Here is a 14,679-nt window from a genome sequence, read left to right on the forward strand (position 1 = left end):
TTGCAATGTATATTTGATAGTTAGCTAAGGTTTTTTCTTTTCATGTGGCAAGGCATTTCATGATGATATGTTGTGTATAGTATGTTTTAAATGTGTGTTATATATGTATACACTTTTAGAGGAAGAAACTAAATTTCATTTTTAAGTGTGCCATGACAATAAAGGTTATCTATTCTAATCTAATCTAATCCAAAATGCCCTGTAAGTAGATGCAACTACTACATATTTTAAGTATGGTAGCCAAGATTATAATAGTTCAGAAAATTTTGGTTTTAGTTTTCTGTGGATGGTTAACTTTGTTCTATTGATCAAGATTGGCTGAAGTCAGCAGATTAAATACATAACAAAACAGTGAAAAATATTACAACCAAAAATGTTCTAAATATAGGATTAGATTTCAGAAGCATTGGAATTTTATAGTAATTTCTTCCCTTATAAACTAAAGTTGTATTCTCTGTTAAAGAGTTATGACGAGCCCCAAAATACAACCGAGTCTGTCTTCCATTGTGCCTTCCCAACCTCTTTTTCATTCTCCCCAGATTCCACATTTCGGTACACAGGTAGCCCAGATAGTCTTCGTTCAAGGGCACCCATGATTACTCCTGACCTAGAGAGTGGAGTAAAAGTCTGGCATTTAGTCAAAAACCATGACCATGGTGACCAGAAGGAAGGTGATCGGGGAAGTAAGATGGTATCAGAGATCTATTTGACACGGCTGCTAGCTACAAAGGTAATTCCAAGTCTTACATCCTGTATCTCCTTTTTATCAGCTGAAAGTGGTAAACATTAGCCTCATATTGTTGTGCTGATTTTTTCTTATTGCATATTAATAATAAAAACAGTGTTTAAGTAAAACAATTATAATAATATACTTATATACATATAATTATTATATATAATGATTATTATTATAATTATAAAACAAACCTAACCCACAAATGAATGTATAGTAAAATCTAAATAACACAAACAGAAGTTTTTATTGCTTTCCCTAAACTGTCTTCATTCCTATCTCATCTTACATAGGTAATAGTTCCGTTCTCCCCCCCCCCATCACATACTGTAATATGTTAACTTTGCTACATCTCACATCCAGGGATATAAATTAAGGGGGGCAGCTTTGCAAACTGCAATGCTGTTCTGCACCAGCTGATGATTTATGATATAATACCCTCATACTTTGGTCTCTGCTTCCATCAGGGTACACTTCAAAAGTTTGTGGATGACCTGTTCGAGACTTTGTTCAGTACTGTGCATCGAGGCAGCGCTCTCCCACTGGCTATCAAATATATGTTTGATTTCCTAGATGAGCAAGCAGATAAGCATGGCATCCATGACACTGATGTGAGGCATACCTGGAAAAGCAACTGGTAAGAGGGGCACAGTTTTATTACTTATGGTTTATGTACTTTTATATCAAAATGGTCCTTGAGCAGTACCATATCTACATAAATAAGGGTAAATGTATGAAAACTAAAAGACACACAATAATATTTTGTACATATATATACATATATCGGGATGCAGTGGCTCAGTGGGTTAGGATGCTGAGCTTGTCGATCAGAAGATCGGCAGTTTGGTGGGTTGAATCCCGAGGGCCGTGTAGCAGAGTGAGCGCCTGTTACTTGTCCCAGCTTCTGCCAACCTAGCAGTTCGAAAGCATGTAAAAATGCAAGTAGAAAAATAGGGACCACTATGGTGGGAAGGTAACAGCGTTCCGTGCGCCTTTGGCATCTAGTAATGCCGGCCACATGACCATGGAGACGTCCTCAGACAAGAGCTGGCTCTTCAGCTTTGAAACGGAGATGAGCACCGGCCCCTAGAGTTGGAAACAACTAGCACGCATGTGCGGGGGAACCTTTACCTATACATATATCAGACAAATATTATCACAGATCTTCAGTGGTTTTCTCATGCAAAAATAAAAACAATATTGAGAACTCTTTATTCTATATTCTATGTTCAATTACTTTTGGAAAAAGAAAGATTTTCATTGTAGCCAGTTCAATTTCCAGCCAGGCAGTTGTTGACACTTTTATTGTTCTTTTTTTTCTTTCTTATTTTCTAGGTAGTCAGTTTACAGTTTAGCACCATCTGCTTTCTCCAGACAATAAAACAAATTTTATCTAGGCAGGCTTGTGCCAACTTTGAGTATAGCAAGTTTATTTTACATGGCATGATCAATTTAAAAAGATAGTCTAAAAACATCTACTAAATGTTATGTTATATTACATCTCATAATCCATGCTATTAAATATAAATTAAATATCTCTTGAATAATGGGTATATATTCCATTTTTACTCTTTAATATATCACTGATATGGCCACAATCCAGCATCCTAATGCCAAAATCTGATTGATTTGTAATGGTCTAAGATGATAATGGCTTGCCTCATTTGATACAATGTTGGTAATTTTAGTCAGCAAGTTGCCTGGAAAGGGGAAAATAACTCAATTATTAATAGCTTTTAAATACAAAGCAGACAGTCTTGGAGTCTCAGTTCTGAGATTCACTGTATATTCCATAGGACACACATATCATTCCTTCAAGCTGATGTCCCTGACTAAGTGGCCTTCATGAATACTTTGTTCTTGACATTGATAAATCTAAGGCTTCAGAGAATACACAAGATTTGCAATAAGGAAGTATAGAATAATTTGACTCAAAGTCCCTTGCTACATAACCATTTATTTTCAAACTCAGACTTGTGATTGATTTATACCAGTTTCTCATTAATTATTCTGTATATATTAATTATCCCATTAAGTGAAAGTGTTATCACATCTAGATGTGATTGAATGATGTACTTTCAGAGTCATAAATGTAATCTTTATTACCTAAACAGTGGAATAGGTCAGAAGAGGGGAAAAACAGTGTTCAACCTGATTAGTGAAAAGAGGCATTAGACAGGACAGGAATAGCTGTAAAAAGTCAGCATTTAGGTGATTTACACATGTATTTTAAGTAGAATTCAGCTAAATTTCTATTAATTTCATAAGCTATCCTTTTTACAAGCCTTCTTAGGTGCAAGAGGAAGAGACTAGATGAACAAATTGCTCCTGATTATCATTGTTTGCATCAAAGACAACCAGTTTTCAGTTAGATTAGTCAAAAAGCTCTCCTTAGCTTGATCTTGGTATTTCCAAATCCTCAAAACCTTAAAAGTAATTGAAATGGCATATCCTCTTTTGTATAATGCTTTGTTTCTAGCATTTGAACAAAGTAGAATTTACAAGGTGCTACCAGAAATCCAATAACTAAAGAAGCAGAACCCAGATAGAATTGTGGCTACTTCTATTAGGTTTCAATTGAATAGCAATATATACTCTGATTATTTATAATATATTTCCCAAATGTTTTCTGAAGATATCCAGGCAAAGACATTGTATATAAACTTGAGCTGCAGCTAAGTATCGTATAACTTTAAAGCAGCAATTTGTATTCTGTATTTTTAGAACAATTGTTGCTTTTGCATCTTTATCCTGGCTGTTACTTTAGGATTTATAGTTCCATGGGTTAGGAATTGACTGTGCATAGAGGAGAAACTCATAAAAATGGCAATTTGTGCCTATGTGTATAAACTACACATGCAAATCCCTTCGGGTTCAAAACCCTCTAATCATCTGGTCTGCCAAAGCTAAATTCTCTGCTGCAAGGAGCTAAAAACAATTTTGCAGAAGCTTTAGGGAATGCATTTTAAGATAAAATTTTGGAATGCTGAATAAAAGGACATTTAGAGTTAACAAGTGGTACTGATGAGCATAAATTTCCCCTCTATCTCCATGGCTGCCAGATTATAGAAGCCTTTAATATGGAGAACTTCCCAACCATTGTCAGCTTCTATGTGTATCAGCTGAAAAATAATCTGGACTGGAAAAGAAGAGATGTTAGTTTCAACCAAGCATTTAAATATTTCCTTTTGAACAGTGATTATACAGAGTCAAACAGTTGTTGCACTATGAATCAGATAATTGGACAATAATCTTTGTTAGCAATTAACTAAGATGCTTTGAATAGGATCCAAACCAAGTACATTAATTTTAAATCTTGTTGAAATACTGGACTTAAGATAAGTCATAACTTGTTTTCAGTTATCTCAACTATTTACAACTGTAAACTGTCCTTTAATTGGAAATGCCTGCATTTAAATCTAACAAATTAATACATGTTTCCATACTACCGACACTATGTTGATTCATATTTTTCTGTTAACATGAAATTATTATAATTAATTGAAAATATATTCTTAAATAATAAAGTTGCATTAACCCATATACAGCCATTCCATATCTTTTATATTCAACTCCTCATATTTATGAATTACCAATTTGATTGAGAAATTGTGACTCTGAGCATCTCTAGTGAAAGCTGAGGCCTTTCTGCATGCAGAGTACTTAAAGATAAATGTTACATTTGCTAGATTGGAAAGCTAGTTAATATAAAACAGTTTTGTGAGGTGAGAGCAAGACTAGGCACAGGCACATTTGTCCTTTTCAGCAGCTTTGAGCAGGTGGCAAATGAAAAAAATAATGTTCTGCCTGCATTTATTTCTATCAGCAACCATTTGCTCATATACAGCAGAATTTAATCTTTCCAAAAATAACTTGCATTCTCTTTTTTTTCCTGAAAACATTTTTTTCCTGTACTGCCACTGGATGGACAAAAAATAACAGATTGAAGTCCCATAGAGAATAAAGTGTTTTGCTAGCAATTGAAGGTCAGGCAGAGCTAAGGTGGAATGAGAACAAGTGTAACAATTTGTTGGGAATTCACACGCTGCTGCAGAATGAAGAAATGCTGGACACAACCACTAAGTTTGAACAGAATCTAGCCAGCATTGGGTACATGACAGTTCAACTGACTTGAATGTAGTTTACTATTTTATTAGATGCTTTGCAGTATACTTGAGAGACAGCAGTAAGAAACAATTTGTTTACTTTGTTACCCAAAAGGTTCAGTTTTGATTGCCAATGTCTGATTTTAAAAAAAAAAACAGTTTCTAACATCTCTTCAAAAAGTTGTTCTTTGCTGTTTGGATAGAAAAACATGCCCAAACCCTAACAAAATAACTATGAGTAGCCTAAGACTTGTATTGTACAGGTGGACAGGTGCCAATCTACCAGATGAATTATGTGAAAACTCTTCAAAGACTTATGATTCTTTTTCAGTATGTCATCTGACCATGCACACATTAAAAGCAATTCAATCTGTAGTCAATATTATTATAATAAGATTTTCCCCCAAAGTTAATAGTCTTAATGAAGCAAACCACATAGGAGTCAAGTGATCAGGCAGATTTCTTCAACATATATGATGCTATTACAGATTTTTTAAGTCTCAGATTCATACAATGGATCAGTGCATTTCAATACAAAGGAAAGCCAAAACCAAATCTCTTTGTAGAAACATATGGTTTAGTCTGTACATGTAGGAGAAGAGCAGGCAGAGCTGGAGGGTGGAGTTAAATATATCATCATCTTAGAGTCATACATTTCCACAAATGGTCCAAGTCTAACCGATCCTGAATTCTGTTGACCCTTATCTGGTACCAATTTAAAGTTGGACTTTAGATGACTAGATTCTTGTGTATAGGCATGAATATTCAATTAAAGAAGCTACCTGGGACCAGTTATGGGAGTACTTCATTAAACAGTCAACTCTGGGGTGATCTTCCCTTATAGACATCTCACAGGCATCACAGGGATGTTTTCATCATGCTGATTCTAGAGATACATCATGCCCTGTTCAAAATTTTTTGAAGACCTCTGTAAAAATGTCATGTATGCTTATCAAACTGGAAAAGATCACCGAAGCATTTTGAAAGCTCTACTAAACTACAGATAAGAAATGTCCTGAGACAAAGAAGATTTGAAACAATAATCCCCAAAAGGAATTATTCTGTGACAAGCATCTCATTAAAGTCATTTTTTAAAAAAGAGATTTGCAGGCCTCTGCTGCCTCAGCTGAAAGAGAGAGAGAGAGAGAGAGAGAGAGGGGGGGGGGGGGGGAGAGAGAGAGAGAGAGAGAGAGAGAGAGAGAGAGAGAGAGAGAGAGAGAGAGAGAGAGAGAGAGAGAGAGAGAGATCCATTGGAGACTAATAAGGCAAAACTCATTGCTCCTTATAAACTTTGATGGTCATGTCAAATTTCCCTCCTACCAAAAAAAAAAAATCTCATTCTAAACTTCCATAGGGATATTTTATAGGCAGATAAGTAAAACTTTGGAGCTAACAAGATAGTTAATAAGCAAACAGTAAGTATTTCATATCAACTGTCAAGCATTGATATGGTGGATGATTGCTCAAGTCCTAAGGCACAAAAGCATCCCCAAATTAGTGATCTTCGGATCATTGTGATATGAGATATTTATCACAATTCTGGAAGTGCTTGTGCAGTTTCAGGTACTTCAACTAGTTACTGAGTTTAATGAGGGGGAGGTGTTACTTTTTCACACAGGCATATTGAAGATTGGATTACTGCACTTTGTTTTTGAAATAACACAAAGCATTGGTGTAATTTGCTTATTCAGTCTTCCTTTATATATTAATATTAGTAGCATGAAGCTCTGATAACTATCAGAAAATCAGAAAGAGGGAAAAGAGGGGGGTATATGAAATCAGTCAGTTTGTTTATTTAGCCCCAGACCCTATAATCTGACTTGCAGCTGCTGTCCAGAGTATAAAGCAGACATGTTTAACATCAGCTGCAACACAGTCTAATAGGAAATGCCAGCAATTGATTTTAGCACTTTTGCATTTTGTTACTGGCCTAGACTACCTCCTCTATAAGTCATGCCTAGAATGCTGCAAAAAGAGCAATCAAGGCATCAGAAGACTCAGAAAATTGCATTTTCTCAATTACCTGGTGCCTAGGTCTTCAGTGATGCAGAGTTTTAACTAGCAACAATAGAGAAATCAAAAGAAGAAAATATATTTTTGGGTCTTTGCTGTTGATTAGGGTAGATTAAAGTGTTTGTGTGTTTTTGTTGGGTTTTTTTGGGGGGTGGTTACAGAGAAAATCAATGGTATTCTATTTAGTTTTTTATTCATATTTCAAGCGACCTTTACAACACTCTATTCGAAGGAGTTGGTATTTTTGATAATGTTGGGTTTTTCCCCCCAATTCTGGAAAATGGAAATAAAAATGTATTATATTGTCCATATTATGGTTCTTTTTCTGCTGCTAGTTATTGTGAACTTTATATTACATAGAAATTTGGACTTTTTTCTTCTCTCTGTTCATAATATTGGTATTTATGGGCAAAAAAGACAAACAGTGGCATCTAGTGATAGAGTACCTTGTAACTGAAGAATGTTTTCCATTTTAAGAATAAAAGGAAGAGAGGGGAAAAGATTACCAGTGATAATATTTAGCTTGGAACACTACTGTAAATCCACGAGAAGAGTGTTTTAATGAATATACATTGAAGATGCTCATTATTGCATTAAAATGAAAAGAAATGGGGAACAAGAATACAATAAAACTTTCAAGGGGAAAATGGATTATCTCAGTCAAAAAAAAAGAATTCCCTCTTTGGCTAGGTCTCCAACCCAAATAAGCCAAATAACTCAATGAATTCAAATCCAATAGCACCATCATAATTCTGTACCTTGATTTTAACTGTGCTTAGGAAGAGGATATCCAGCTTGGCTGAAGTATAATGCTAAATATGATTAGTTCACCTTGGTTGCCAAATACCATTGTGGCTACAGTGCTACATTATTGGAATGTACAGTACTATATTACTCATTACTGCTACTATTACTACTATCATTCTTATTTAAACTTTTTGTGAAAAGAAAAAAAAGAAAAGCTGTAATTGTAAAAATATGTTGCTATATTTTAATTTATAATGCATATTTATGTCACACAGTCTTCCTCTTCGCTTCTGGGTGAATGTAATTAAAAATCCACAGTTCGTCTTTGATATCCACAAAGGAAGTATCACTGATGCCTGCCTCTCAGTTGTAGCTCAGACTTTTATGGATTCATGTTCCACCTCAGAGCATCGGCTGGGCAAGGATTCCCCCTCCAATAAGCTGCTGTATGCCAAGGATATACCCAGCTATAAAAGCTGGGTAGAAAGGTCAGTGTTCAAATAGAGTGTATGTTCTGCATGGCAAGACTTCCCCAAGCTTGCACATATTGAGTTCAGTATAATTTCACTCTGAATCTGGGTGGCATTCTGAGTGGCAGTTGTGTTTTCTTCCTTACTCATAAAGGTCAGTATTAAGGATCCATTTACAAATTCCAAAATACCTGCAACATGAATTCCAATAGTGTTTCCACTGATGCTCTTGTTTTTGTTCATGTCGATATGCACAACATAGGTAACAGATTTTATTAATTTACTTAGCTGCCTGCTGGTAGCTAATACATTAAAAACGCACATAAACAACTAGAACAACAACTTACAGGATGAGTCAAAAACCACACAGTCACCAAAGACAACTCCACCTAAAATCCTGCTCCCCTGCTGAGATGAAAAATCAGTTCCTAAGATCATGTGAAAGACCAGCAGAATTGTGATCATACGAACCTTGGAGTGGATGCTGTTCCATAGAACAGATGTCAGGATGCAGAAAGTACGTTTCCTGGATTGCATCAATGCTTGGAGACAGGCAGTTTACATGCACAACCTAGCCATGTGTCATAAAAAGCTTTATAGGTGATGATAAGAGCCAGTACAGCTTGGGAAGTAGGGATGTTTCACAGCATACTGAGGCATGCCCATAACTATGCCCATTCTCGACCAGCTGTAGTTTCTAAGTGATCTTTAAAGGTAATCCTGCATAGATTCCATTGCAATAGTCCAAACTAGAGCAGCCCAAAGTATGAGTGACCAGAAATAGGTCCCCCCCGGTCTAGAAGTGATATAATTGGTGCACAAGATGGGCCTGTGCAATACCATCCTAGCCACAGGCTGCTACCAGTTCTCCAAACGGGCAGGAGACTAGGAGGATCTCCTAACACTGGCACCATCTAAACAATTTAGAACTAAAGATATGAAGGCCCTGCATGGTAGGGATGGTCCAGTCTTGCTAAGCATATAACTCCCCATCCAGACCCTTACAGCTTTCAGATACTGAGAAAGAACCTTGACAGCATCATTTGGTCAGCCCAGGATGCAGAAGCATAACTGAGTATTATTAGCATACTGATATTACCTGATTGCCCCATCATCATATCACCTAACCCAGTGGCATAATATAGATGTTAAATAGAAGTGGAAAGAGGTCCCTGTTTGTGGAATTCCAGAAAGCAGGGGCTTAGAGCTAGATCTTTCCCAGCCAATAATGGAGTCAATCCCAGAGGAAAGAAGAAAACCACAATGAAGCTGTCTCCCATACCAAGGAATGTGTTCATCCAGAAAAATTATACCATTAGTGATAATACCAGAAGTTACTAGAAATCAAGGACAAGACTGGGTGAACCACTGCTATCCTGATCTAACCAGATGCCAATGCAGTACTGCAGACTAAACTCTGTCCACAGTCTGGAGTTTGATCCTGACTGGGCATGAACTGGACTCCTTCCGGGGTAGGTAAAATGAGAACCTAGACTGTTGGAAGCAATATGCTGATATTGTAAACCTCTCAGAGAATCTTGTAAAGCACTACGGAGCAGTATATAAGTGCTATTGCTATCAATAAGTGCAGTCAAACTCAATCTCATTACTGTTTCCAGATCTGAACCCTAACTGGAAGGAATCCAGATAATATTTACTGAAAAATAGAATAACATGAATGTTATGGTAAAAACAATACCAAAGAGAAAAGTGTAAACAAAATATTGTTTTCATTGCCAACTCCAGCTGTCATCTTTTCTTTCCTTACATAAGTCTTTTTTTATACATTTAACTATATATAGTTTTTAGCTTTATTACTGGGCTTCCAATTACAGAAGTACTTAGTAAGTGGAATTGTTATTTATATTTGTGATATTCATGTATCACAAATAATTGTCACTATACAATATTGTAAATACAATGCAACAATGCATATGTACAAGCTATTGTACATTACTAATAAGTTCTTTTATTGTGGATTTATTATGGCATAAGCATAGTAGGAAAACATGTTTTTCACTTTAAGGTTCATCACATATCCTACAAAATCAACTTGATGCTTTGTTCATTTTGACCTTTACACTGTTTTCCTGCAGAAATGACTCGTAGCTTCAACCCAATTCATTCTTGATTGCTGCTTCTTTTTTCTCTCAAATGTTTGTGCTTTAAGTAGTCAGTCCTGTTTTTGAAACACTTCCACACTTTGCAGGTATTATGCAGATATTGCAAAACTCCCAGCCATCAGTGACCAAGACATGAATGCCTACCTCGCAGAACAGTCACGTCTGCACTATGTTGATTTCAACATGCTGAGTGCACTCAATGAAATATACTCCTATGTCAGCAAATACAGTGAGGAGGTGAGAAACATTTTTCTTCAAAGAGCTGGGGGTGGGGGGAGTTGAGAAACATATTTGTTGATTGAACCCTTCACTACATAATTGTCATAAACAATTGAACTTTAAGCAGCTGACAGTCTGCAATCCAGTAACAAGATTAAAACAATATAGTGACAATATAACAAAGCCCAAGGAACAGCACGTAACAACAACCAGACATTCTCACAGCAGGACAGAATAAACTCAAACCAAACTTAAAGGTTGTCTAGGTGCTCAACTAACTGGAGAAGTAATGCATCTATTTTTCTTAATTTATCACCAGCAATTGCTGGACGATTAAGCCACCATTGTTTGCACTATTGAGGCTTGGCAGAAAATTGCTTACCTGGCATTGCAGAACCACAAAAGAAGTATTCAGTACTACATGCAACACATAAGTCAATGTTCCCCTCTCCAATGCAAACTAACTTTGCACTAGTTTCTGCCTCCATGCTATTTCCATGCATGAATCAAACTGCCATCTGGGCCTAAGAATAGCGCAGCTCTGCCAATATAGCACACATTATCATAAGATACTTTTGCAAGTACCCTTCTTTTCAAATATATCTGGCTGAATCTTATAATGCCATTTGGGATGCAGACAGTTAAGAAAATAATTCCAATTTATTTTCAGAGTAATTTGTAACCATAAAATGACTGCATGATACAAAGATATGCTACATAATGCACAACACAAAGTATGCAACAAAATATAAAGGACCAATGTTCACCACAATTACTTTTTATTTATCACAGCCTGAGCATATTAAGGAGCTTTAGTAAAAGTTAAATAAAAGTAATAACAGATGAGTCTGCCTGAGGATCAATTGTCTGAATTGTGAATTTACAATAAATGAGACTTTTGTTTTATTACGGACATCATTATTATTATGTGAATGCCTAGGCTGTTATCCTAAAAATAGATTTTGGAATATTCGTGATATTGCTTATAAAAAGTAAGCAAATTTTTGCTTAATAAGCAAAAAATGACTTATATTTACCTATTTTTGCTTCATTTCCAATTATATTATTATCTTGACCATTGTCCAATTTTTTTTCAAATAGAATGAAATTGCTAATGGCTAGGGATGGGAAAGAAATACTAAAATGCAAACCAAATCAATTAACTAATTTAATTCACATGCTCCAAACTAAGATGCAAGCCAAAATTCAATTTATTTCATTTTTTACCCTTCTCCAAATTTTGATACATTGCTCTCTGCTCAAAACTTGTATATAAAAAGGAGGGGTAACATGAAATCATGTATATAAAAATCATATCTTAAGGAAATTTGCTTGCAAAATATCTGCTGTAATAATTTTCATCATGAAGTGATTAGGCAATGTTTAGATAAAGCAGAAAGTGGAGCTACTTTAGTTGTTGTTATTGAATATTTATATGATTCTCTGAATACCTGCAAAATTATCTGGTTGTTTGACCATATGCTATTTTCCCAGACACAACTAGCATGGCACAACCAAATCACACACACACACACACACACACACACATATACATATACATATATTACAAAATAATACTATCAGTACATATTCTTTTCTGATGGATGCATTACTTGATGTCTAAGTCCCCACCATCTGCTCAGCTCTTTAATTTGCAGTGCTAAGAAATGCCTATTTTGCAGTTACAGCTATTAAAGGCAAGGCTTTTGTCTTTTAAGTGCATGTATAAATACATGGTATAGTGCAGCAGCCATTTGTTAAATAATAGAGGAAATATAGCCTCCAGAGTATAATTGTGCTTTTTGCTGGCAGTGTGAGCCAACACGGTAACTCAAAAATAAGGAGAAGTTTATGAACACAATGAAATCCTGTGCTTTTCTTTCATTTCTTACATTTTCTCTAGGAAGTAGACCTAAGGACTGAGTGTTGTCTAACAGTTCTACAGTATATTTCAACTTCTTAAGTAAACATTTAGAGCCCCTAGGTATTCTCATTCACAGATTTACCATAAGGCTACCATTTCAGAACCTAATTCCTATGTATTGTGTTCTTATCAATGTACAAAGAAATTGTCATGAATTTCTAAGAGCATTTATTTGTATGTATTGTTGCTTCCTTTTCCTTTTAATCTACTTAAACCCAATTCATTCTTGTTATTTCCTGTCCTTTCTTGTTTGCATTGATTTTGGTTCTAGATCATTGGGGCTCTGGAGCAGGATGAGCAGGCGCGCCGGCAGCGCTTGGCATACAAAGTAGAGCAACTTATTGGTGCCATGTCTATGGAGAGCTGAAGAAAGGAGCAGGAACTCCTAGGAAAAACCATAAGGAGCGATTGCAAAGACTTTGGGGAATTAAGGAAATTGGCAAGGTGGCCACAAAGAATATATCGGGAATACTGTGAGAACCTCCTACAAGAAGCAAAAGTTGCCCCACATTCTTAGCTCAAAATTCACAAAATTCCAGTTAAAAGAATGAAGGAAAACAACAGGAATTGTGCATCTCAAGCATCAGTTGGATTTATCAAATAGTTCAACTATTCAGGCTGTAACCTTGAAGGTCTTTGGAAGCTTAGACTTCTCCATGACTGCTGCTTTGCATGAAAATTGTTTGGTGTATATTAAGAGATAACAGAAACAATATTTAAAGTTTTTTTTAAGAAAAAGAAAAGAGAAGAAAAAAAGGTAACAAAAATACAGTGGCTACATCTTATTGAAGATTCCACTGTACATTGCCCCTCACATCATACGAGAACCTCATTGTTCATGGCTCAGATGGATGGTTTGCAAGTAGATTCTCTACTTTAGGAAATGTTTGAAAAAACTCCGTTATTCCTCTGCCTGGGAACTTAAAAAAATATCTCCAGGAGCACAAATTTGCACCAAACCTTTTAAATAGTGCAGTTGGAAAGGAAAACCCAGCATTCAGTATCTTCAAGAGTATTTTAGCAGGAATCTATATGAGTGGAAAAGCCATCTGGTCATTTAATTCATCTGCGCTGAAATCAGCTTCAACTATGTATTTATAGAGTACTGATATTTTTTTAATACTCCTTATTTACCATTGAAGGGACACTATGATTTTATGAAAGTCCTTCATTCCTCTTCTACTTTGACACAAGACTTCCCTCATTGAAATGATTCCTTCCTGTTTTTATGTATCTGCAATTGTGTTCCTAAGGAATGTCTGGTCCTTTTGAAGCTAAGGAAGTTGTGATGGTTTAAAATGAAACTGTTGCATTATGCACTTTTATAGGTGCAATTCATATAAAAACTGATTGGCTTTCTTAGTTGCTTAGAGTGTTGATTGATCAGTTAGCTTTTGAGTTGTTTGTTTTTCCTAGTCACTACGTGATTTCTTGCTTTTAAAAAAAGTGTTTACAGCAAGCAGTACTTGAACAGTGTAGACCTAGTGAGTTGACATATTTATTGCTTTCCTGCTTTGAATTCACTTATGCAGTCAGAACAAATGCCATTTGCATTTTTCTCACACCATATGAAAGGTCATGCAGAAGTCAAGCATAAGACTTTAATGTCTCCTGGGAGAGGGAAATGGGGGCACCTTCTCTCTGGACAAAAGGAAACGGCACATTCTACATGCTGGCTAATTACTGTAGTCTTGTCGGTGTCCACGTGTCTCAGTTCAGATTAGGTTTTTAAATTGACCCTAGAAGTCCATTTCTAAGTGATCAGTAGAAGGCTGATGATGTCTGTGAGTTGTCATTGCTTTTTACAAAAAAAAAAATTAAAAAACCAAAGTCCTTTCAAGAGTGATAATAGCAGGTGGGATGCTGTAAACATTTCTGTCTGTAATGAATATTGACGTTTGGGCAGGCTACATTTAAGAGGGGTGAGAAGAAGGGCAAGGTGATTAGCACTAATGGAAGGCAGAATATTGGGCCCGTGAGTGCAGGCCCATGAGTGCAGTCAGACTTGAAGAGAACAAAATGGCTTTTCTCGGTGTGTCTGTGGACAGACACCTTTGATTGCATTATGATTCTACTAAATTTTGTCACATTTTCAGTATAAGAAAAAATGTGGTTACAGCTGTTTTGAATGGAATTAGAGGACATTATCACTTATCAGTATATGTCATTTTTAAAATCCTAAGGGTCTTCAGAAGTGAAGGTTTTCAGAAATAATAATTAGCTAGTTTTTTGTATGAAATTCAATGTAGGGAAATCTCCAGAGTCAGGGGAACTCAAGGTTTTCCTACTGTTCCATGTCTACAACACTTCATGTCTATCCAGGACCTTTGTCATGCTGGTCCGA

At 35.9% G+C, this 14,679-nt stretch overlaps 1 protein-coding gene across 1 annotated transcript in view; it reads left to right on the plus strand.

Moving 5' to 3' along the window:
* Nucleotides 1–12,702, plus strand: part of PLXNA2 (plexin A2) — a gene marked incomplete at both ends in the record, with an annotated part of 426,608 nt that extends 413,906 nt beyond the window's left edge. The window contains 5 exons of the mRNA XM_081322621.1: nt 540–730; nt 1,201–1,370; nt 7,875–8,087; nt 10,279–10,429; nt 12,607–12,702. Of these exons, the coding sequence (XP_081178747.1) occupies nt 540–730; nt 1,201–1,370; nt 7,875–8,087; nt 10,279–10,429; nt 12,607–12,702 (821 nt within the window). The remainder of the gene's footprint in view (nt 1–539; nt 731–1,200; nt 1,371–7,874; nt 8,088–10,278; nt 10,430–12,606) is intronic.
* Between the last annotated feature and the right edge of the window lie 1,977 nt (nt 12,703–14,679).

This window comes from Vipera berus (genome assembly GCF_964194415.1).
Source record: "Vipera berus genome assembly, chromosome: 3".
NCBI classification, from domain to species: Eukaryota; Metazoa; Chordata; class Lepidosauria; order Squamata; family Viperidae; genus Vipera; species Vipera berus.